We start from the raw sequence: 23,367 nt of genomic DNA, 5'->3' as shown, positions 1-23,367 counted from the left end.
TTTTGGCTGAATAGTATATAGTTACTCAAAAAGATGGTAAGTTAACGTAAGTCTTTCCAACTTAAACTAGCTGACTGGCATGACCCCCAAAGATGCCCACAACAACAACGATGGCAACATAACAAATTGAGAAAAAACGCGCAGGTATTCGAGTTGAATGTGATCTTAGTGGGCATCTGTTATGATGTGATGGACGAAGGGAAAAGACTGTCCCCTTCAAATGAAAGAGCTTGTGGGAAATCCTCATCTTGTTTCACCTGGTCAAATGGTAAACATTTACATTTAAGTACTTTGTTTGAAATGTATAAGGGAAAGGTTTTAACATCCAACATCCACTTTGACCTTGTTTCAGATACATCAGCTGATTTCTGGCACAGCACTCCAGTTAAAAAGGTTGGTGTCATTTCTGCTGAATCCCCTTACAAATTAAATGTCTAATAGCAGTGCATTTACATTGCCCGGTTGTGATGTGTATATATTTGCTATGTATTAGAAAAATGGTGGTGCTTCTGTGGATGCCAGCCAACCCAATGTAACCAGCTTTAAGATGGACCACACATCAAAACAGTGGGCTGAAAGTAAACCTCCCACTCAAGCACACACCTTCTGCCACCCCAGCTGGCAGGACACAGAGGTGAGATCAAATTTGGATTTCTGATCTGGGCCACGAAGGCATCAGTCTAAGATCCCTGGGTTTTTTAAATTATTTTGTGATGGTCTTAGGGATGAGAAGGCAACTCCAACATATCTGCCATCTGAGTGTCAGCTGTTAACAGAGCGATTATTCACACAGCTCTATTTGTTACTCTAAAATGGATATGTTTTGCTTTTGTAAAAGTTTCCAGTGAATGACCTGAGTGGCTCCACCATCCAGAGGCAGAGGAGGGAGCTGCAGCTGCTGATGGCTGAGCTGAAGGACCGGGAAAGGGAGTTAAACACAATGGCTGCCGCCCATCGAAAGCAGCTTCACGCCTGGGAACAAGACCGACAGAGGGTGCTAAGCTTGGAGCAGAGGTGTGCACGTCTGGATGGTGAGGAAACAGAGACCTTTATCCTCCTACACGTGATACAGAACGACCGCTCCTTCTTTTATCAATCCTGTGGCTGCAAATTATGCTGAATGATAAATGAGGAATAGATGTTTTGTTTGCTTGAACTTGCCTGTTGTAGGACTACAAATAATGATTGTTTTCTTCATTGATTTATCTGCTTATTATTTTGTCATTTGTGTGATCTCTTATCTTAGAAGATATTTACTTTAAATGTTACTTTTATAGGATAAAGAAGGACTGCAAGTCCTCACTTTTGACTCAAGAATTAAATGATTGTTGATCATTTTCTGTCAGTCTTTAATCTACTCATTGCGACACAGTTATTCTATAGCCCAGGATTATTTAAAAATGTGTTTGCATAAAGTCACATGACAGTTATTCCCTTTGTTGTTTTCACAGATGAGTTGCAGAAGCGTAATGAGGTGATCAGAGTCCTGACTAAACGTGTGTGGGTGGTGGAAACCAGAGAGGAGGAGGGCCAGAAGGAGCTCAGAGCAGCCCGACTGCAGCTCTCGGAGCTGGGACAGAAACAGCAGCACATCAGCCAGAAATGTGAAGACTTTGAGGTACTGTTATAACCTCAACGCACATTTATATTCCCTACCTGTACCCACATGTGAAAATATGGCAGAAGCAAGATCTGATAGAGATGATGTTTTTTTTTTTTTATAAACCGAACTCGCAGTTGTACTTCCTGTGGAACAAATTTTTCTCACACATTTAATTTTTAAAACAGTTTTGTAAAGGTGAACAGTATTTTGGCTTCATGGTGTTTGCGGTGTCTCTAACATGTAGGAGAAGAACCAGAGTCTGAACTCGACCGTCATGGCTCTGTCCACTCAAGTCGGCTCTCTGCAGGTCAGAGAGGAAGAACTGAGTTCAATGCTCAAACTCAAGGTACACTAGTTGACTGTTTTGTCTTTGCAACGTCCAACATAATATGATTTGTTTAGCAGTAAGTTAGCATTAAGCATTGAGTTCCTGATGCTCTGCTGGTTGGTTAAGGTGATATTTTCTTTTCCTCATCAGGACAAAGATGTGACTGAGGCCTCTGCTCATGTAGTCGAGCTGACGGGACGTTTAAGAGATCTGGAGACATCGCTGACAGAGAGTCGATCACGGGAAAACAAACTGCTGAGAGACTTAGAGGAAAATAAACGGCGTTACAAAGAGACCAGGCACGAGATCACACACCTTAAAGGTGAATGACTAAACGTACAACTCTTTAACTAAATCAGGCTACAATCATCCTACTGACTCGTCTTATAGAGATAGGACAAGAAAGGGCTGAGGCTTTCATTCCTCAAACAGCTACTTCCAACATTTTTCATGTGTACAAACAAAGAAACAGACAGAAACAGCTATACGTCCTTTTCCCTTTGACCTGGTTGGATTAAAACAAAAAACTTTATTATTATTGATTCAATTAACTTTTATATTTGACAAATTAAAGCAGCAAATCTTCACATTTAAGAAGCATGAATAACAGAATGTTTTGGCCAAACAAATGAATGAAACAATCAATCAGTTCAATCAGAACAGCTGCCTGTATGTATCTCATTCCCTCCTGCGTCCTGCTGGGTTTGTAGAGGAGCTGCAGCAGCAGGTGACACAGAGCAGCACTCAGAGGGAGGAGATGATCCGCCTCAAACAGGAGCTCCAGCTGCTCCGCAGAGATCTGGCCCTGTCAGGTGTGTTACACTGTCATCGATTACAGACTATTTATTTGATTAAGATCGGAGTAAATATCATCAGTGTTGTCTGTGTTGAGATCTTATCTATGTCATGAATTACTCGCGGATTACAGGACTTTTTATTTTTCAGTTTTTTTCTGTTTAGTGCTGCTTTTTACCAGCCTCACTTTATTTACATTTCTTAACTCAGGTGTTTTTTTACACGTGTTTATTCTTACACATATTTTATTTAGTTCATCAGTTTAATTCAGTAAAAGTTGCTTTCTTTGCTCAGACATGACTGTAATGTAAGAAACATTTAATGTCCATGAAAACAAAATCAACTCAAGCTTTTAATCACTTAAATTATTTCAGGGCTGCAGTTAATTTTATCATCAATTCATCCGTTTTTGTTTTTTCAGATTAATTGCTGAGTTACTCGGTCTATTAACTGTCAAAACTTCCCTGCACTAGAAGCAGAATATTTGTAATTTTAGTATTGATGAAACAGTCAAATTATTAAATGATTATAGGAATGTTGATTGACTTACACACTAAAGATTTCAGGGCCAAAGGTACCCAACAGTGGTTGATGGGTGCTGTTAACAGTGGGCCATTATAAGTTGCAGTAGGAGAGATGTGTGGAGATCTTTCTCTAGAGAATAACTAATGTCCAATAAATGCAATCCACTTTTATCTCTGTGGTCTACTGTACTTGATTCTGATCCATGCAGTGGCTGTTTCCAGTCATCTCTTGGTCTGAAAAGTCTCTGCAGAGATAAGTGCAGCATATGATGTCTTTTTGTCACCAGGGGAGGGAGACAGCTGGAAAGACGAGCTGCTGGAGCTGGCTCGCTCCAAACAGGAACGCACCATGTCAGAGCTCCGCTGCCTCCGACAGGTAAAGCATGTCAAATCTAAAGCAAACAAAAGCTTCACTATATGGTGACAAAATAAGCAACCAGCAACAGTTATGAATAAACCGAAAATACTGTTTTATAGTTGTAACGTGTTTCCTCATTCCTCCTGCTCAGACTGTTGTTGACGTCAGAGGCGTCTTTCAGGTTTGGCAGCATACCTCCGACTGATCCTCAGTCTTTGCTGTGGCTGGTGCTCTGGGTCACTGTCACGTCCATTGGTTGTTTAAACAGCACAACAGTTACAAGATATTAGATTATATAGTCCGTAGTCTATAATCATATATGACATAATATGACATAAAAAAAAATCTGGTTCTAATCCTGTTTTAACTGACACCTTGTTCTCTCGCGGTCATTCTTTTCTTTCTTAAACTATGAAGTTTATACATTTAACACATCAGATGTGATGTTGGATGACAGACTAACACATCAAGGTTGGAAATTAACTTTTTATAAATGGGAACATCTACCAGCTCCTTTTTGCTATTAAAATCTACCGGCCACTTTTAGATTTGACCAACATTTGGCTGGTAGTTGGTGCTTATTATTACCCTGCTGGCTAACTTTAGCTTGTGGGCTGTAGCTAGCAGAGTGTTACCATGGGTCAGGTATGTGTTTGAATCTCCACTGGCAGCTGTATTTACATTTTCAATGAATGTCCTTGAGTTTTAATTTAATCCAAGCTATATGAATAGTTTTCTTGTAACGACCCGTCCCACACATATTCATATTTCACTCTGAAGGATAAAGAGGCTCCAGCTGCTGTTTCTCAGGGCCTGTAAGTGTTTATATCTGACAGTCTGTTGTATATAATAAAGTAATAAAAGTAACACTGTTCCTGTGTGTTTGACAGGTGTGTGAGAATCAGAGGAATGACCTGCAGCTTCTGCAGCTGAACCTGGAAACAACCCGTGAAACCCTGCGAGAGAAGACCAGTCAGGGATTACCTGCCAGGTGAAGAGTGTGCATGGAAAGACATGTTCTGGGGCCGAATTAGACGACCGTTGGAAAGCCTGCCCCTGAATTAGTGGGGGTGGGTCTTGGTTCCAAGTCTTGGTTTACTCCTCAACCCTTTAACCTGACCTTAACCTGCCGCCTTCCAAATTGAGCCTGCCCTCTCAACTTCCACCTTCCAACAACACATCATGACAAACCCATACTATTCCACTGCAAAGGCCCAAAACGCGCTCCTAACAGTGTTCTGTGGGGACCCATTTCCACTCAGCACTTTGTGTCAGATTCTGCTATTTTCCGCCCAAAGAGCAGCTTGTGATTGAGGCCGTGTCTCCGGAACGGAAGCTTGTACAGACCTATGAGACTTCTAGCTTTTAAAAGACGGTGTAGTCAGCTTATTTTACACAGAACAGATCCTGACTCACAGTCCAGGAGACAACAGCTGTGTGAACTCAAACCAACTATCACTCAAGATCAAGATGAACTCTAAAAAAACATATTACACCTCTGCAGAAACTCACCAAGAGTTTTGTTTGTGTCTCAGTCAGGAGGAGCTGAGATGTGGCTGCGTGGAGAGCCGATCTCCTTCATCACTCAGAGAGAAGAGCTTAAGACTCTCACATGATGGTGCCACTCCACCTGCTGCAAACCTGCCAGCAAACAGCGACCTGGGCCTCTTCTCTGCACACCTAATGGATGTAAGAGTGTGAAACCGAGCCTTGTATTAAAAACACTTCTGTAGAATATTCCATGAGAAATAAGAGTTATTTTCTTTTTAAACAAGAAGCATTTGTTCCCTTTTTTCAGTGACTTAAAAAAGGTTAAATAAAAGCTTAGCTTAGCTTTGCCTAGCTTAGCACAAAGACTGGGGGGAAACAGGGAAACAGCTAGCCTGGCTCTGTCCAAAGGTAAGAAAATCCACATAACTGCACCTCCAGAGCTCACTGCTAAACACTGAGTGTCTCCTGACTGCAGCTGCATACTTATCGTTTACATGTGGGATCAATCTTGTCATCTACCTCTCGGAAAGAAGCAGAAGTGATAAATAAAGCTAGAAGGTTTTTTGTCATCTGGTTTTGCAGGAACTTCTCTTTGTGTGTTATATCTGTACAAAACCATAAAATGAGTTGTGGTTGTTTCACGGCAGTGACTTCCTGGTGTCTCCCTGCTCGTTGCTTGCTTATACATCCGACATATGTGTTAATTACTGCTTTAAAGGCGCTAATTCACATCTTTTTTAAACTTTAAAGAGCCAGGCTAGTTGTTTCCCCTTGCTTCCAGTCTAGATGCAAAGCTAAGCTAACTCTCTCTCTACAGAGGTAACAGGCAGACATGAGAGTGGCAATAATCTTCACATCTACCCCCCGGCAGGAAGGGGCATAACTAACTATTTCCTTACACTTTCTTTCCTTCTCCTTACAGGGTGATGATCCTCTGTCCAGCCCTTCTCTGCAGCAGCTCCTGGGTGAGTCCAGGCAGCTCCACATGGCGGGTTCAGACCTCAGCAGCTTGAGGCCCCTCTGCTCTGTTCACACTACGAGCTGTGGGACCACTGACCCACTTTACTCGCAGAAGTACCAGACATCCCCCCACCATTCAACTGCCCCAACATACAAGGTAGAGGAGTTTCATCCATTTGTATTCATTGGGTGTGGCGTTAATGGTTCCAAGTGTTCGGTTATAGTTTGGGTGTGTTAAGATGTAACAGCTTTATTTCTCTCTGTTCCCAAACAGGCCGTTGAAACTCCACCCAAAGCCTGCCCTCGGCACAGCAGCAGCCAGAACATGTGGCCAGCCTGACATGGACTAAAACAATGTTAATTTCAGTATTTACCACAATGTAAAAATCAGTGTTACTACAGGACCACAGACGTTGAACTCTGCTCTCTCTCAGGAAAATAATGAAGTGATAAAAATACAGACTGTCGTGAATTTGTAATTTTTATACTCTATACACTTTTGTTGTGTTTTGTTTTTACACATTCATTATTTTTAACTGTGTATTTTTAAAGCCTTGCAAAGGACTTTTAAAGGCTGTATTGTGTGAAGTGGGTGAGATGTGAAACCAGTCCTACAGGGCTGTTTGGTGGTGTGTCCTTGTTTTGTCTTTCCAGTTTCACTGCCTACAGATCTGCCTGGTGACTCAGTGGAAATCTGGATCGCTGTTCAATAATGAGTTTTTACTCTTTTTTGTAACTTTGTGGCCTTGTGACTGCTTTTGATATAAAATATTTATAGTAAACTACGTTTATTTGGTGTTTGATTACCTGATAGTCTCCGATTTTCATGAATGCAGCACTGATTTGACGATTTCTCTCAATGCGCATTTTTACGCAGTGGGAGAGCTTTTACGCACAGGAGAAACTGCTTTGTTTACATCTTTCATGAGGAAGACTGTGGCGTTTTTGATTTGAAGAAGCGAATTTAAGGAGGAATCTTCTGGGGTCATGCGCGTGGCGCGTCTGACGCACCTATTGTTTTAAAGAGGTTCGAGAGCGCACAGGTGAGGAGAAACCTGGAGCCGGATTACCGTGGATTTATACTCTGATTTTATTTTAGAGCAACAAAATGAGCAAAAGCAAGACTAAAAGTGACAATAAGACGGAAAAGGCTTTGGCAGCGGAGAAGGAGCAGTTTGGTAAACAACAGGTAAGTGATTACGTTTTTACTGAAGCAGAATTAAAATGTTTTATGCCCAGGTGAGGTCTTGTTTATCCTGTTTTGTAGTTTGTTAAATTTGGCTAGGTGATATTTTTTTTATTACTTTATTTAAATTTTAAAAGCGCACCATCAGAACATAAAGTATGAGGCCAAAACCGTCAGAAATGACATTTTCTTAGTGAAATATTTCAATGGAAATATTGTGAACTTCTAAAAAAAACTTTATTTAATATGGCTTGAAGAAAGATTTTGGCTTCTTTGCTGGGAAAAACAATACAACTTTTTGTATTTATCTATGGTCGTATCTATTTCCGTAACAGAGCAGTCAGATGTTTACCTGTTCACCTGTCCTTTTTCTTTCAGCTCCACAGCATCAGCAAAACTGTCACCTCCACCGAAACACCGCCCAAAGAGAAATATGTTCGCAGTATCCTTTTATTCTCAATTGTAACATTTTTCTCTAGATAACCTTAAAAAGATGACTTGTACAATTTAACTGACAACTTCAATTAAGCTAGTCAACGGCCATGCTGTTTGCGGCCAAATGCTAATGTTAACATGCTAATACGCTGATGCTAAGTAGGTGACCCTGCTTTAATTCACGAAGTTTAGCATGCTAACATTTGCTTTTTAGAAGCGATAGAAATGAACAACCACGCGTTTACATTCATATTTGAGTACATTATATATTCATTGTATTAATTTTGTTAATTATTTGATGATGCTAATAATATTGTATTTCAGGTGAAGTTTAGAAGTAATAAATAATATAAATAATTAGATACATGCTAAAATACAGCAATATCAGCCATTTCGTCATCACTTTGGTTGGTGTTATTTCATCGTCTGGGGGGATGAATCTCTGCACAAACTTTCATATCAATTTTATTCTATAGTTGTTGAGATAAATCAGTCAAAGTCATGTATCATGCTGCGTTAGCATGGCTAAAAACCTTACTGTTCCTTTATTATTATCACAGAATTATCAAATACATTATTGCTTGAGTATTTTGGAGTTTTCCTTGACTGCTTTGAAGACATCATCATGGGAACACATAAAGAGGCAGGAGCTACCACCTTCTGGTCCTACACCCTGAACCTGCCTCTGTCCAGCAACTCCATGGTCAGCTGGAAGTTCTGCTACCTGCTGCACAAAGTGCTCCGCGACGGACACAGAAATGTGAGTGCGAGCCTCAACATGTTATCAATCTTCTCAATGACTTTATTTTCCTTCTCAGTTTCGATGATGTGTAATCTGTCTTCTCTCTGTGGCCTGCAGTGTGTCAGAGATTCTCATAGACACTGCCGCCCTGTCAAAGATATGGGCATTCTCTGGGTGAGTAGCAGAGATCTTTTACTAAACAAAGCACCAGTACAACTGTGTAAAAAACCTGCATGTACATTTCTGTTAAAGTATTTCATGCTTTATATAAAAAAAGAACACGTTCTTTAGGAAAAACAGTGACATTGTTAGAGTGTTAATACATTTGCATTAATGTTAAAGCAGCATGTTACTGTTGGATGTCCTCCAGGTGGAGACAGCTAGTTAGCTAGTTTAGTGCAGTGGTTCCCAATCTAGGGGTCCAGTCCCTCCAAAGTGTCACCAGATGAATCAAAGGGGTCGTGAGATGATGTCTGGGAGTGGAAACATGAAAAAAAAAAGTTCTGATATACAAATTATAAACCTAGTTTGTGATGGCCTGTGAAATATTTTTTTAATTTAAATATGTTTATTGTGTTATTTTTTTTATTTAACCTTTATTTAACCAGGAAGTCCCTTGAGATAAAGATTATTTTCCGAGGGAGACCTGGCCAAGACAGCACACCAGTTACAGTTCCAATAAAGATAAAACAATAACAAACCAGAAATACAATCATCAGATACACAAGGACAGGACTAAGACCGGCTCAAATGAAGTAAAAATACATTTTTCAGAAACATTTTAACACGGCTTTAAATTCTTCTGTGGGGACTAGATTTACAAGATGCAGTTTACTCTGCAGATTGTTCCGAGTCCAGGCAGCACAGTAGGAGGAAGCTTTTTCCCTAGCTCTGTATAAACCCTTGAAACCACCAACCTTGTTGACTGGTTTGTTTGTATTGGTCTGGTGTGTCATTAAATTTGCCCAGATGGGCTTTACCTGAACATCTGCTGTCTCTGTGTCTTTGTGTTTTAACCTTTATTTTTTTTGTGCAAATAAACAGACAACTAAAAACTGCTAATGACAACTTGCATCTTTTATTTCTCTGTAGGGAAACATGCACGATCGGTACGGCCACATTGTAGCCCTGTCTGCCAAATACCTCTGCCTCAAGATGGAATTTCATGCAAAGGTAAAACATTAATTCATAATGTTATGTCTTATAAATGACATAATATAAAATCAGAATAACAACAGCATCCTCCTCCACAGCACAAGGTGATCCCAGGAAACCTGGAGGCCAGTGATGAGACTTTGGACAGGGAAGCAGGAACTGACATGACCAAAGTGTACGTTTGATACCCACAGCTACAGAATACGCTCTTTTTAGTTATTACATATAAACAGTCAAATGTGCTTCATGGATGTGATTTTACTGTGTTATAGGTTGGATATGACACAGGAGCTGCTGGACAACCTGGATGCTGGACTGAAGATGTCTGAGACAGGTGTGTCCACAGGGAGGCTGTGAATGCACACAGGAAACTAATTTCACCGACAATAAGAAAAGTAAATTAAACCACCAGACTTATCCTGCTGTTCCGCTTTGATGTCTTGTTTCTCTTGTCTGTAGTTCTGCGTCAGCTGGACGCCAACGGAGCCAAATCTACGACTCCAGCGGGCCAGTGCAGGCTGACCCCTCTGATCCCGCTCATCCTGGACTGCAGCTTCCTCTACCACTTCTCCGTGCTGTTGATGTTCAAACTTCACAGCCGTGAGTGACGTAGAAACACGTTTATCATGAAAACAAACCTCTGTGTTCGACCTTCAATCTAACTTATCCTCTGTTTTTTAGGCATTGCACCAGATGTTCTGCTTGGACATCGAGAGCGGTTCCGGGATCTATTTACAGGGTAGGTTATCACAATTATAAGGTAAAAACTAGAGGTGGGACTCACCAGAGGCCTGCAGATTTTATCACAATATTTAGTGCCAATTTATTACCAAATTCTGCCCCCTCCTCCAATCTGTGTGTGCAAAATCTTTGTTATGATTTATGTAAGTAAAGATCAAAACTTGGCGTCACATCGATGCGTAATTGACATAAAAAAACGATTGCAATGCACACATCCAAAAACACACTTTGTATATCTTTCATCGGCTCTCAATGACAGCTGTTTTTTTCCTCCTCAGCCTCACACAGTTCTTCGACAGAGCCCGAGAGATGGAGTTCTTCAAGAGCATCATCCGGATCCCTGATCTCCCAGATGTAAGCGTAGCGTTTCTGTCAATGCTTCAATGTGAACGAATAAATGTTTTTGTAAAATTGAGCACCTGTATTTTGTTTCTTAAACTCCGCAGGCGCCTCCGAACTTCCTCCGTGCCGCTGCGTTTGGCGAATATAAAAAGGCGGTGGTGGTGATGCCGAACGAGGAGCGCCACGAGGAAGAGGAAGTGGAGCCGCAGCCGGAGTTTAGGGAAGCGCAGCAGATGCCTCAGGTACACAGAGGCGATTCATAGAGTCATTTCCTGTTTTGTCACATGGTTGCCCCGCCCCCTAGCAGCAGGTCCTGGGTCTTTTTACTCAAATGGGAGGATTCTTAAGCCCTTTAGTGATTGAAGTAAACATTAGATGTATTTTCTAAAAGCCACATATCTTCTGAACATTGTGACATTAAACTCACTCACATACAGGCCATGTAAAAGAAAAATGTTAACCTTTGCAACCTCTTTGTCTTGTAAAAAAGATCATATTTATTGTTTTTTATTGTCAGTACTATTTGCTGAGCCAGATGGCAGCACCTGATCCTGCGGTGGAGCAGAGGGAAACAGAGAATGACAATCTGAAGAGAGAGCTGCAGGTGCTCAAACCGGAGCTACAGCTCATCAAGACTGAGGTCAGTTTGGCAGTTGGGCTGCTTAGCACACAGTTCCAGTTTATACCCTTCAAATAACATAAAAAAACACCTTTGTTTCCCCTTTTCCTCAGGCTCAGAGGGCTGTAGTAGAGTTAAAGTCTCAGGTGAATCGTCTGGAAGCCGAGGTGGAGGAGCAGCGCACGCACAAGCAGATGGCCATGGTGGAAAACGAGCACCTGAGGATGGAGGTGGCCACTCTGCAGTCCGTTAATGTCGCCAGTGTCGGGGCTCAGATCGGATTCAAGGAGGCAGACAGTGAGTATAAAGACTCATGTTCATATTAATAGAGCTGAAGTGTTCCTGAGCTAATGTTTGCTCTTCGTCTCATCGTCCTCACACAGCCAGAGCTCAGGCAGCAGAGCTTCGATTCACTCAACTCAAAGAGAGACACGCAGAGCTGATCACCAGCCATGCTGACCTGATGAAGAAGGTAAACTGAACCGTTGTCGTCTTTTACACTCTTAAAGGAAAAGTTTGACCTGTTAGGGAACTATTCCTGAAATTAAACTGTTATTTGTGTTTGTGTTTGTGCAGAACGCAGACACTGTGAAGTTGCTGTCGAGTACCAAACAAGGCCAGGACGATTTGCTGAGAGTCAGACAGCAGCTGGAGAACGAGCTGGAGAATCTACGACAGGAGAAAAGAAACATGGTGAGGCTTCAGGATCTGTAGCAGACAGTGTGGCTGATATCTCCCTCCTGATTCATCCAGAAAACTTTCATTAGAATATAAAGACGTCTGAAGAGTTACTTCCTGTCTCCTCTCCTGATCAGATGCTGCAGCAGCAGGAGGCTGAACGTCTGAACAAAGAACTCCTGGAGCAGAGAGCAGAGCTGGCTCTCCTTCGCGGCACTCTGCAAAACAAAGAGATGGTGAGAAAATATGCACACAAACTTTTATCAGTGCACCGAGTGTTGAAGATGCCGGGCTTCACTTCAATTTAAAGATGTAAACGTTGACTGAAAATGAGCACATTTTTTTGATGTGCTGAACGAACGCATCATCGTTTAAAGGCACTTCAGTACGAACAGAAGTAAGCTTACACATCACCGATGATGTGCACGTCAGTAGGCACTTTAGTAAATGAGTGTATTTTTATTTAATAGCACTTTAGTAAGTTAATGCACAACCTTTTAAGTGCTCGTCAGTTGGTACAAAAGTAAGTGAATGCATCATCATTCAAATGCACGCCAGCAGGTTTAAAAGTAAGTGAAGGCATCACTGTCAAATTCATAGCAGGACGTACACACCTCCGTGGATGCATCACAGTTTAAATTTACTTCAGTAGGCACAAATGTCTTCACCTGAGTAGGTGCAAATATAAGTTAAAGCATCTTTGTTCAAATGCACCTCAGAGGGTATGAAAGTAAGTGAGTGCATCCCCTTTTAAAGGCACTTCAGTGCATGCACAATTAATTAAATCATATTGAAAGGCTCTTCTTTGATGCAACATAATTAACCTGGTTGTGTTGTACTCTGAGATGTAAGATAAATGTAGTGGAATAAATATCAAAAGTTTCATAAAAATACAGTAAACGCACCTCAAATCTTCTCAATCAGAGGTCTTTTATTCACCCACATGTTCCTGTTTCGTTCTCTCCAGGAGGGATCTCAGGTGAGCAGCAGCCTGGCAGCTCTGCAGGCTGAGCGAGACGTGCTGCTGCACTCTGCCAGAGACAGAGACGCCGAGCTGTCCTCTCTGAGACAGCAGGCGCAGCACCAGCAGGGCTCCCTGGACCTGGAGAGAGACCGACTGAACCGAGAGCTGGAGGCTCTGAGAGCTCAGCTGCAGCTGCAGGTACGGACTGATGACAGGGTGGGATGCTGTGGGTGGAGAGGGACTAGCGTCTGGAGGGAGGGTTGCCATGACGACATGTCCTCCCTCTCCTGGAGTTGTCCACCTGCCTGGCGAGTGGTGGAGAGTCTGTTTCAGTTCTTGGCTCACCTCTGTCTGGAGTCACAGTTATCGGGAGGTGGACGCATGTCTCGCCTGTGATTGGGTGAGGAGTGAGGGCCGAGAACATTTGAAACAGTGGAGCTCATTTGTCGTACCCTGAAATGTGCAGGAGGAGATCGGTGGCCTCTCGGTCCGAGTGGACTTAGTGAGGTGAGGTAGGTGGGCGTGCCGTACAGTGCAACTCTGTATTTTTCCAGAGAATGTTTGCCTATCAGTTTGATCTGTTCCTGTGCAGGTGGTGGGCTCCTTAGTTTGTTAATCTCCCTTAGCGTATGAGCCACAAATCCAGTGCCTGAACACGGTGGAGACTTCCTCTCAGGACACGTTCTTGGTTGTCAGGTGGCAGAAAAACATTTCAAAGAGCTGGCAGAATTGTGAACTGAGCGCTTTAAACCATCCGTTGGGCTCTTTTGCATGAAAATGTGTCAGCGCATGTAGTATTTGTACATCAGTCAGGTTCAGTGAGGAGTGTTGACAGCCTGTAACCAGTCCTCAGGGTGCACTCTAGTCTCAGCAGCAAACACAGAGGGCTCTAGCGTAGCATGATGTCATGCAGCAGCGATCATCCTGGATGTGTTGCTGAGTTCAAGTGAATGTGGTTGCAGGAAAGAGACTGAGTCTCCTGCCTGAGCTCCAGAGGAGGATTATATATCCAGGGATGTGGTCCCCGCTTTGGTCACAGGTGCGTATGGCGTGTGGGGCTGGTTTTTGGGCTGCAGGAATATCAGAGTGTTGGAGCATGTTGCGCTGCAGATCGAACGAGTCTTGTAGACTGTTTGTAGGTCCTGAACGTGTTGTTCGAGGCCTGAAGTCGTACGATAAGGAATAGTGTATCTTGCAAGAGACTCTGTGTCTGTGTCAGAATCATGGTGGAGCTCGTCGGTCTGTCTGTGTGGGATGCATTAGTATTGGAACCAAAAATACACTTCAAAGTTTGTACTAGTGTCGCTTAGCAGAAGCAAATGAGTTGTTTACATTGACTACAGTCGACTAACTCTTACACACTGTGTGTCTGTAATTATCATACACAGCAAAAACAGAAAACGCAACCCAGCTGAAACACTGTAAAGCACAATAATTACTGTTAAAATGTGAACTTACTGCACGACACAATAATAAGTGAAAACAAGTATCACACAGTCACAGGAGTCACGAAATCCTGCCGAGGAAACGTTTCTTTCGGTGGACTTTGAATCCTGTTTGAATGTGGAGTTTGTTCAGATCATCCTCCGTTCTTTTCAGTCTGCAGGTAACGCTGCAGACACGATGTGTGCTCCAGTAATCCAAACGTGACATTGGTGGTTTGCGTAGCTTCAGGTGATGTTAGCATCGAACATAGCACGGGCCACGTCCGGGAAAGCTCTGAAATATCCACTCACATGGACTCCCATGGTGGAAAAATGTAGAAGCTGTCCGGTCCGGTCCGTATTCTCGTTAGGGGTGCTGAATCGAGGTCAAGAGGATGATGCTCGAGCGTCATTTGTAACCTTGGGATGGTGTAGGTGGAGAGGGCATGCAGCAGCTTGCAGAACACCTGAGGGCAAGGACTGCAGAAAGCATCATCAGCATACAGTCAATACAGTGCAATGCTGCTTTTATTCTGCATGTCTGCTTACGGTCCTTAGAATCACTTCTAAACATGCATTTAATTTAATTTCAGACTCTATCTCCTCTTTATGTCTCTTTATATTATCTAGAATTGTTGAAAGATGCTACAGAAGTGAGCTTGCCTTGTCTTTAAACAGCTCGCCATCAACGCAGAGCAGAAGCTGGAGATCGACCGGCTGAGACGAGAGCTGGACTCCACGCGTGCAGAACTGACTCGTGCGAACAGCGCCCTGCAGAGCAAAGAGATGGTACGGATATTTATCGTCTAACATCGTTTGTAAGTCCCCTTCAGGAAACATCTTTTAAACCATTCACACATGTTCACACACGTTTTGATCCTCAGAGTGGCACCCAGCTGAGCAGCTCGCTGGCAGGCCTGCAGGCGGAGAGGGAGGCGCTGCTGCGCTCGGTGAGGGAGCAGGAGGCTGAGCTCAACTCCCTCAGACAGCAGGCTCAGCTCCACCACAGCTCCATGGAGCAGGAGAGGCAGAGGAGCAGCATGGAGCTGGGGAACCTGCACGCCCAGTTACAGCAACAGGTGCTGCACGGTGTTAATGACTGCACCGTGTTTTAGAAGTCATGATGATTACTAGTTGTTAATGTGTGTGTGTGTTGTGTCAGGCGTGTCGTGAAGGCGAGCTGGCCAAGAAGCTGCAGGAGGAGCAGTTCTGTCTGCTGCAGTGTGCTGTGGTGGAGGCTGAGGGCATCATACTGGACGCTGTGGCCAAAGTGGACGACCCCATACACGTCTGCTGCATCAGCTCACCTGGTAGAACATCTTTCATCCCCCTCCCCTTTAAAAACACCTTTATTACACTGTATTTACCTCACACCGGGGCTTTAAATAACCTTTAAATAGTCCTACATAGGCCCTTCCTCTCAGCAGCTCTCTCTCTATTGTCAGATTATCTGGTGAATCGAGCTGAGATCACTCTGGGCTCTATCGACAAAATGCAGCAGAGCCACACGGTCTACCTGGGGAACAGGAACGGTCAGTGAGCTGTCTGTGTTTGTTTATGTTACGAGCACATTCACCTCAGACGATGATGTTCCTAATGCTCCTCTATCGTTGTTCAGATGCCAGTGGTTTGTTGAGAGCCGTCACTCAGTTCTCCCACCTCGCTGCCGACACGATTGTCAACGGATCGGCGACGTCACACTCTGCTCCCACCGACCAGGCCGACCGTAAGAGGCGCAAAATCACCTGCGACCTTTCAGGTGTAAAATGAACAAACAGTACAACCTGTTTCTTTGTCTCCTGCAGGTTTGACTGACAGCTGTCGGGATTGTGCGAATCACTGCCTTCAGTTCTTGAAGGATCTGAAGCTTCAGGCCAGTTTGCCGAGAGCTGATCCCTCTGCGATACGCTACACTGTCCAACGACTGCTCGCTCTGGGACAGGTGAGACAAACAGTGTTTATCAGCTTACTGTAGCACGTTAGCACACACAGTTCAGCCGATGCTGGTGGGAATGCCGTCAGTTTTGCAGGTCATAAACCAGAGGGATTGAAAATGAAAATTCTGACCTTAAATCGACGCTACAAGAGGCGCCAGTTTAGCTCAGCTGTTAAATCGTGCGTCCCATATACTGAGGCTACAGTCCTCGATGTGGCGGCCCCAGGCTCGACTCCCACCCTTGGCCCTGTGCCGCATGTCGTCCCCCACTCTCTCTTCCACTATTTCCGACACCATCCACTGTCCTCCCACTTGATAAAGACATAAAAGGCCAAAAAATGTCCTTTAAAAAAGCGACGCTCCAAGAGGTTAAAGGATAAGTAATGTTTTTATAATTCATCCTGAGGGGAACAAGACATATTTCACTCAAAACCACACAGTGCAACGCCAGGTTGTGCAAGAGTGGAAGTCTGTGATTCTCTCTGAGGATCATGGAAGGTTGCACGGTGGTGCAGTGGTTGGCTAGAGGGTTCCTGGTTTGAATCCCGGTTCAATCCTGGCTCCTGGTACTCCGGCTTCCTCCCACAGTCCAAAGACATGCTTGTCGGGTTCATTGGTGACTCTAACAGCCCACTGACAGCTGGGTTAGGCTCCAGCCCCCCTCTGCAACCCTGAACAGGATAAGCGGTACAGATAATGGATGGATGGAGGATCATAGATTGTGTGTTAAACCATCTTGAAGATGTTGACATATTTCATGAAACAACTTTGTACTTTGACTTGCTGGTTGTGTGTGACGAAATGTCAAAGAAACATCTAATTTTACCCTCCTTAATTTATCTTCTGGGGACCATGAATATCTGTGGGAATCGTCTATCATTGTCAGGATATTTCACACGTCGGACACACGTGTGAACCTTCTGGTGGTAAAAGAGAGACGGTCAGTAAATACCACTTATAGTCAGTAGGACCATTAATGTCATTAGAATACCACGGAGACTTCAGTCAACCAAGGAAGGCTTTCTAACCCTTAGGAGTTATAAAACGATGATGAAAGAGTGTGTTATTAATATCATATCTGTTTGTTATTTCTTCCCTCTGTTTCACCCTCGTCTAATATAAATCTTTTTCAAGCTCTTCTGCTTTCAGCTCTAATGTGCACAATAACTGTGTGATTCATGTTTAGGATCTGCGACCCAAAGGGCAGGACGTGCGTAAAGAAGAGCTGGGGTCCATGGTGGATAAAGAGATGATTGCTACATCCAATGCTATCGAAGAGGCCGTGCTGCGAATGGAGGTACAGACACGCACACATCAGGGCAGAGAAACCTTATAAACAAAGCCTGCTGATGCTTCATGTCTCTGTTTTATTCTTGTCTCTCAGGAGATCATGAATCAGGCGAGGAGAGACACCAGTGGTGTGAAGCTGGAGGTCAACCAGAGGTGAGACGAGTACTACATCATCTTAAAGTTTATATTCAAGCTTCTCTCCTTCCCTTTCTCACCTTTACTCCTGTTTCCTCACAGCATCCTGGGATCCTGTTCAGACCTGATGAAGGTAAGAAGTCTGACTGCTTTAAAATACTTCTTTTATTAATCTAAAGATTAATGTTCACTCAGTATTTCTGCTGCTCTGCTCGCGTCTCTGCAGGCTGTTCATATGCTGGTGACGGCTTCGACCGACTTACAGAAGGACATCGTGGAGGGAGGCAGGGTGAGTCTGTGTCGTCTAAACCTCAGAGAACAAGAGCTGCAGAAACCTGAGATCCAATTTAGGAGTACAAACATGATTTATTTCTCAAGATGGAACAAAGAGACACATTTACAAGGACATGAGATCCACTTCGACTCTTCAGAAGTTTCTTTTTTCCTGCTCACTTTTACAGTTTCAGTTTTAATCGTTCATTAAAAGATGAATAAACTGTCTTCATACTGTGCAGCTGCAAAAATCCAGACTGAATAAGCTCCTCAATATGTCAACGAGTCACCTTCAGTTTTTACTTTGCACTCAAAGCATTGAAGCTTTACAAGGAACAGCCTTGAAACAAATAAATGTAGGTCTTATTTTCCCCACTGGTTTTCTGTCATTCTGTCTCCGATGTGACTCTGAGAAAGGGATTAAACGTCCTTCTATGTGGGATCAAGAAGTCTCATATTTGATGTGATTAACTCTGTAGAAACGCCGCTCAAACCAGGAGCAGAAATAACAGTTAAATGTCAACAGTTCTTGTCTGTGTTCTTCTGAAAGGGGGCGGCGTCTAGCACTGAATTTTACGCCAAAAACTCTCGCTGGACAGAAGGACTCATCTCCGCCTCCAAAGCTGTGGGCTGGGGCGCCACGCAGCTGCTGTAAGTATCAATACAATATGTCGTTAGCTATATAAGATCGATCCTGAATATCGCACTGAAACTTAACGTGTATGTTTGCCTCTTTCCTGTCAGAGGCTCGGCTGACCGGTTTGTGGGTGAAAACGGTACGCATGAGGAGCTCATCGCCTGCTCGCACGAGATCGCTGCGAGCACGGCGCAGCTGGTCGCCGCCTCCAAGGTAAAGACAAGTCACAGTATTTTCATGTTGGTTCGTGAAGCTGTGTAATCACTAAAACTTGTGGACTGATATTTTTATGAGCGCCCCCTAACATGGGGTAACATGATGCATATTTAGGCCGAGCTAAAGTAGAGTTAAGTAAAATGTAAAACCTAAAAACTTTTTTCTGTCGGTGTGCGACTGGATTTTAGTACAGGAAGTGTTCTGGTTTCCGTTTGTATTCCGAGTAGGATTGACCAATCACGCATCAGCAGGCTTAGGCACATGAAACAGTCTGTATGAAGAGCAAAAGCAGGCGTAACACAATCCACCGTAATGACATCACGGCTCCCATTAGTGTCACCTGACAACGATTTAGCTTCTTATTAATCTCTGTAAACAGACATCTGTAGCAAGTTCAGCTAACAATCTGCTCTAGAGCTAAAATTCAACTTGAGACAAATCTGCTTGACGCTGTGTCGCAAAAGAACACCAATTAGATTTCCCGACTTCCTCTAATGCATCATAAATGATGGCTCCGCCCTCCGTCTCATGTTAAAGTAGTGTTCTTCTCCTCTTGAGGACAGACCTGACAAAGCTTCATGTTGTTCCTAATCTGCATCATGATGTTGTTCTTTCAGCAAACTGAAGAGCCGTTAATTAAAGTCGATCACAAGAAAATCTGTTTCTGTTTGGGCTTCATCCCGCTGCAGTCAGCCAGAGTGCAGCCTCTGTGTAACTTCCTGTTTACAGTGAGACTGAGACTCAGCACAGACAGATGAACGGGCGCTCCTCCGGGGGATGGGACGAACCAAGAGATGATGTGTTTGGAGGGGAGAATTTCACTTCACTTTGATCTGAACACACGGTCGCTTCTCAAGCTGCTAACTGAACTGTAAACAATGCAGCGCACGGAGAAGGAAGTCTGGACTGGAAGTCGTTTATCGCTAACCGCTGGCCACAGCTTAATGCCTGATAGCTGACTGGTTCTGAGTTTGAGAGAGATATGATGTGCTTTTAACTCCATATGTCTGGTATGATTTCATATTCCTCAATCCTTCTCTGCTGTGATGTGTAATAATTTCAGGTGAAGGCCGACCGCAACAACAAGAAGCTGAACACGCTGCAGCAGGCCTCGCGACATGTGAACGACATGGCTGCTGTGGTCGTCACCTCCACCAAACAGGGACAGAGGAGGATGTCTGACCACGGTGAGAGAAGAAGCTTTACAGAGACTTGCCCACTTTAAGGCAGCAGATACAAACTGTGCAAACAACATTGACATAGTAATTTGTTGTAATGGATATAAAGTGAACTCTGTGATGTCTTCACAGGTGCGATGGACTTCTCTGGCCTGTCTCTGATCAAGCTGAAAACAGAGGAGATGGAAGCTCAGGTGAGGAGATCATGACCCAACATTCATCTTCTTGTTTTGTGTTGTTTTGATTACAAGGTCGAAGTTAACTTGGGGCAGGCTTTCAAGAGGGAGTGAAGAAAATAAAAAGAGGCCATGTCGAAGGCCATGGTTCTCTGCTGGAAAACGATGGATTGCGTTGTACCGGGCCGTCGTGAAGATTGGGTGCGTTGTACCGGGCCGTCGTGATGAAGAGGGAGCTGGGCCTGAAGGCAAAGCTTTCGATTTACCAGGCGATCTACGTTCCAACCCTCACCTGTGGTCAGGAGCTTTGGGTGGTGACCGAAAGAATGAGGTTGTGGATACAATGAGTTTCCTCCGCAGGGTGTCTGGGCTCAACCTTAGAGATACGGTAAGGAGCTCAGGCATCCGAGGTGGTTCAGGCAGCTGATCAGGATGCCTCCTGGGTGCCTCCCTGTGGGCATGTCTAACAGGGAGGAGACCCCGGGGGTAGACGAAGAGCTCGCTGGAGTGATTATATTCCGTCTGGCATGGGAAGGCTTTCGAATCCCCCAGGAGGAGCTGGAAAATGTTGCTGGAGAGAGGGATGTCTGGGGTAACTTGCTGAAACTGCTGCCACTGCAACTCAGCCCCGGATAAGCAGAAGAACATGGATTGATGGATCATTTTAATTATTAGGATTATGCTCATGTTTTCTCCACTAGAAGAGCTCTGCAGAACACTTACAGTCACATTTTTTCAACTGCAACAGCATCCAAGATGGCAACTTGCACTGTAGAGGACACTATTAAACTTTCTCCTCTAAAGGGGAGCCTAGAGCACAATTATTTAAATGTTTTTTCCATTAAAAATGCATCTCTGGGTGCAGTTAAGCACATTTTTTTCCAACAAAAGGGCACCCTACATGGCACTTTTTCATGTTAGCTTCACTGGGAGGGCACCTCAGAGGGTACTTAATTTCATTTTCTCCACTAAAAGGCCGTCCGAGAGGGCCCTGTGTCACAAACCCGCTAACACCCTGCTTTTTTGCTGAGTGGGAAAGGCTACAATCACCTCGGCTCGGATCTGCATTTATGGGAACACCAAACCCGTGTCGACACGCTAATCTCCGTCCCCTCTCCTGCACGATGCTATGCTTAGCTGCTATTTTGTGGTGTTGGATTCTCCTTGAGTCAACAGATGTAGTTTACCATCTTCTTCTCTCTGGGTCTCTCAGGTGAAAGTGCTGCAGCTTGAGAGCCAGCTGGAGCAGGAGCGAGTCCGTCTGGGGGAGCTGAGGAAGAGGCATTACGAGCTCAACGGACCAGAGACCAGCGCTAACACCGAGGACGGACCGGATAGCTTCCCACCGCCTCCGCCTCCCACTCTGCTGGACTCCCCACCGGTGCCTCAGTCCTTCCCCCAGAGCTTTCCACCAACCAACCCGTTCGCTCCGGCTCCGACCGCCTCCCTGCCTCAGGCTTACACACCAACAAGCACCTACTCACAGGCCCAGTCCTACACACCTCCTTCAACGACCTACACCCCTTCGACTACCTACACCCCTTCAACTACCTACACCCCGTCAAATACCCACACCCCATCAAATACCTACACCCCTTCAACGACCTACACCCCTTCAAATACCTACACCCCTTCCACAACATACACCCCTCCTGCACCCTACACACCCTCCCAGCCTTACACACCGTCTCAGCCTTACGTCCCCTCCCAGCCTTACACACCGAACCCGACACAAAGTTACTTACCCCCTCAGTCTTACTCCTCGTCACAGCCCTCGTCGAACACATCCAGCCCCTCTCAGTCACTTTCTGTGCCACAGACGACCCCGCAGACCAAACCAGAGAGCCCCCGACCGGCCTCAAGACGACACAATATCTTCGCAAAGTCTGGAAACTTGCTGAAGAATGCGGTAAGTGCAGAAATTCATCAAATATACTTCAGCATAACTTCAGTTAATGGTGTCTGAATGAGTCTTTTCTTCTTCACTGCAGTTCAAACGAGGTGAAACTGGAACAGGAGAGTCTTAAAGCCTGACTGAAGACGAATCTGACATTTTACTCAACAATCACCGGAAATATAAATGTCCTTTAATATATTTAAAACGCTGATTTTAATCTCATTTTATCTCTCGCTTTGTACAAAGGTTTGAGGAGCTTAAAGGTGGAATTATTTCATTTATCCGTGCAAATTAAACGACAATGGAACTTCTTTTTGTAATCATTCTGAGGCCTTATATCATGCTACCAATTTCTGTATTATTTCAAATTGATTTATTAAATATAATTCAATAAGAATGCAGTTTCTTTCAGTTATTCTTATATTTCTGCTCTGCAAGGCTTAATTCATTTTTTGGTTCTTCTTATTTTTGACTCAATTTCTCTTTTCTTTTTCAAGATTTATTCAACATAAATAGTTTCAGTTTGGATAAGGGATGGATTATATCGACATTAGAATTTATGTTCAGCTTGAAAAAGGGTTAAATGCAATTTATTAGAGTTGTAACTAAAATTTACTATGAGCCAATAAAAGAAAATGATATTATCCAAATATATGATATAATAACTTGGTGGTTTTATGTATAAATGAGACAAACATGCTGTAAAACAAAGAGAAAATGAGCTGAAAACTCAACAAGAACCCCGACACAATAGTAATAAATAAATAGTAATATGTTGCACGTGAATGCAGCACTACTATAAATAAAAACACGTCATGTTATCAGTACTTTTATAATAATGCTATTATACTGATTTAATTCTAATGACGTATCTACGTTAGGTATCATTGTGGTTTAAAAGTTTTAAAGCGTCAAACGTGTGATGCTGTAATGTATTCTCACAGCGACCTCATCTGTCGGTTATTTCTGTCATGCGCATTACGAACTGCAATCTCACCACCATGAAGTAGCCACTGTAGATTTCCCGAGGGACCAAAGTGGAGCTGCGTCAAATTAGGAGAAGATACGACAGAAAGATACCGGAAGTAGATACTGTTACATTCAAAATAAAAGCACAGAACTTTATGATTACTTGGTAAAAATATGCAACTCTTCGATAAAGCAAATGTTTCCAGACCATGGTAAAAGATGCATGGATGGATTTTTTAGTTCGGAGATTAGTCCCATTTTACATTGTTAAATATTTAAACCAGTAAAACATTACATGGGCTACTTCAGCTGCCC

At 43.7% G+C, this 23,367-nt stretch overlaps 2 protein-coding genes across 2 annotated transcripts; both read left to right on the top strand.

The window, feature by feature from the left end:
- The first annotated feature begins 24 nt into the window (after positions 1-24).
- ccdc62 (coiled-coil domain containing 62) lies at positions 25-6,418 on the top strand. The gene is made up of 13 exons (XM_069673604.1): positions 25-268; positions 353-393; positions 494-634; positions 839-1,031; positions 1,452-1,618; positions 1,848-1,949; positions 2,082-2,253; positions 2,642-2,743; positions 3,538-3,626; positions 4,499-4,599; positions 5,144-5,297; positions 6,022-6,216; positions 6,334-6,418. The coding sequence occupies exons 1-13, from the start codon at positions 190-192 to the stop codon at positions 6,397-6,399; spliced, it is 1,602 nt and encodes a 533-aa protein (XP_069529705.1). The 5' UTR covers positions 25-189; the 3' UTR covers positions 6,400-6,418.
- A 130-nt stretch (positions 6,419-6,548) lies between these two features.
- On the top strand, positions 6,549-22,459 carry LOC138602180 (huntingtin-interacting protein 1-related protein-like). Its single transcript, XM_069673603.1, has 33 exons — positions 6,549-7,248; positions 7,624-7,687; positions 8,298-8,440; positions 8,540-8,596; positions 9,515-9,595; positions 9,676-9,752; positions 9,850-9,911; positions 10,037-10,177; positions 10,259-10,316; positions 10,597-10,672; positions 10,765-10,902; positions 11,178-11,300; positions 11,393-11,576; positions 11,663-11,751; positions 11,856-11,972; positions 12,095-12,193; positions 12,925-13,119; positions 15,024-15,134; positions 15,230-15,424; positions 15,508-15,655; positions 15,791-15,877; positions 15,964-16,071; positions 16,151-16,287; positions 17,468-17,578; positions 17,666-17,724; positions 17,809-17,839; positions 17,933-17,995; positions 18,530-18,630; positions 18,724-18,829; positions 19,896-20,019; positions 20,143-20,204; positions 21,400-22,095; positions 22,178-22,459. The coding sequence occupies exons 1-33, from the start codon at positions 7,168-7,170 to the stop codon at positions 22,211-22,213; spliced, it is 3,960 nt and encodes a 1,319-aa protein (XP_069529704.1). The 5' UTR covers positions 6,549-7,167; the 3' UTR covers positions 22,214-22,459.
- Positions 22,460-23,367: the final 908 nt, after the last annotated feature.

The sequence above is a fragment of the Semicossyphus pulcher genome, unplaced genomic scaffold (assembly GCF_022749685.1).
Source record: "Semicossyphus pulcher isolate SPU_LCO1_2020_fin unplaced genomic scaffold, fSemPul1.0.p SCAF_22, whole genome shotgun sequence".
Lineage (NCBI taxonomy): Eukaryota > Metazoa > Chordata > Actinopteri > Labriformes > Labridae > Semicossyphus > Semicossyphus pulcher.
This window is presented reverse-complemented; position numbering and strand designations above follow the sequence as displayed.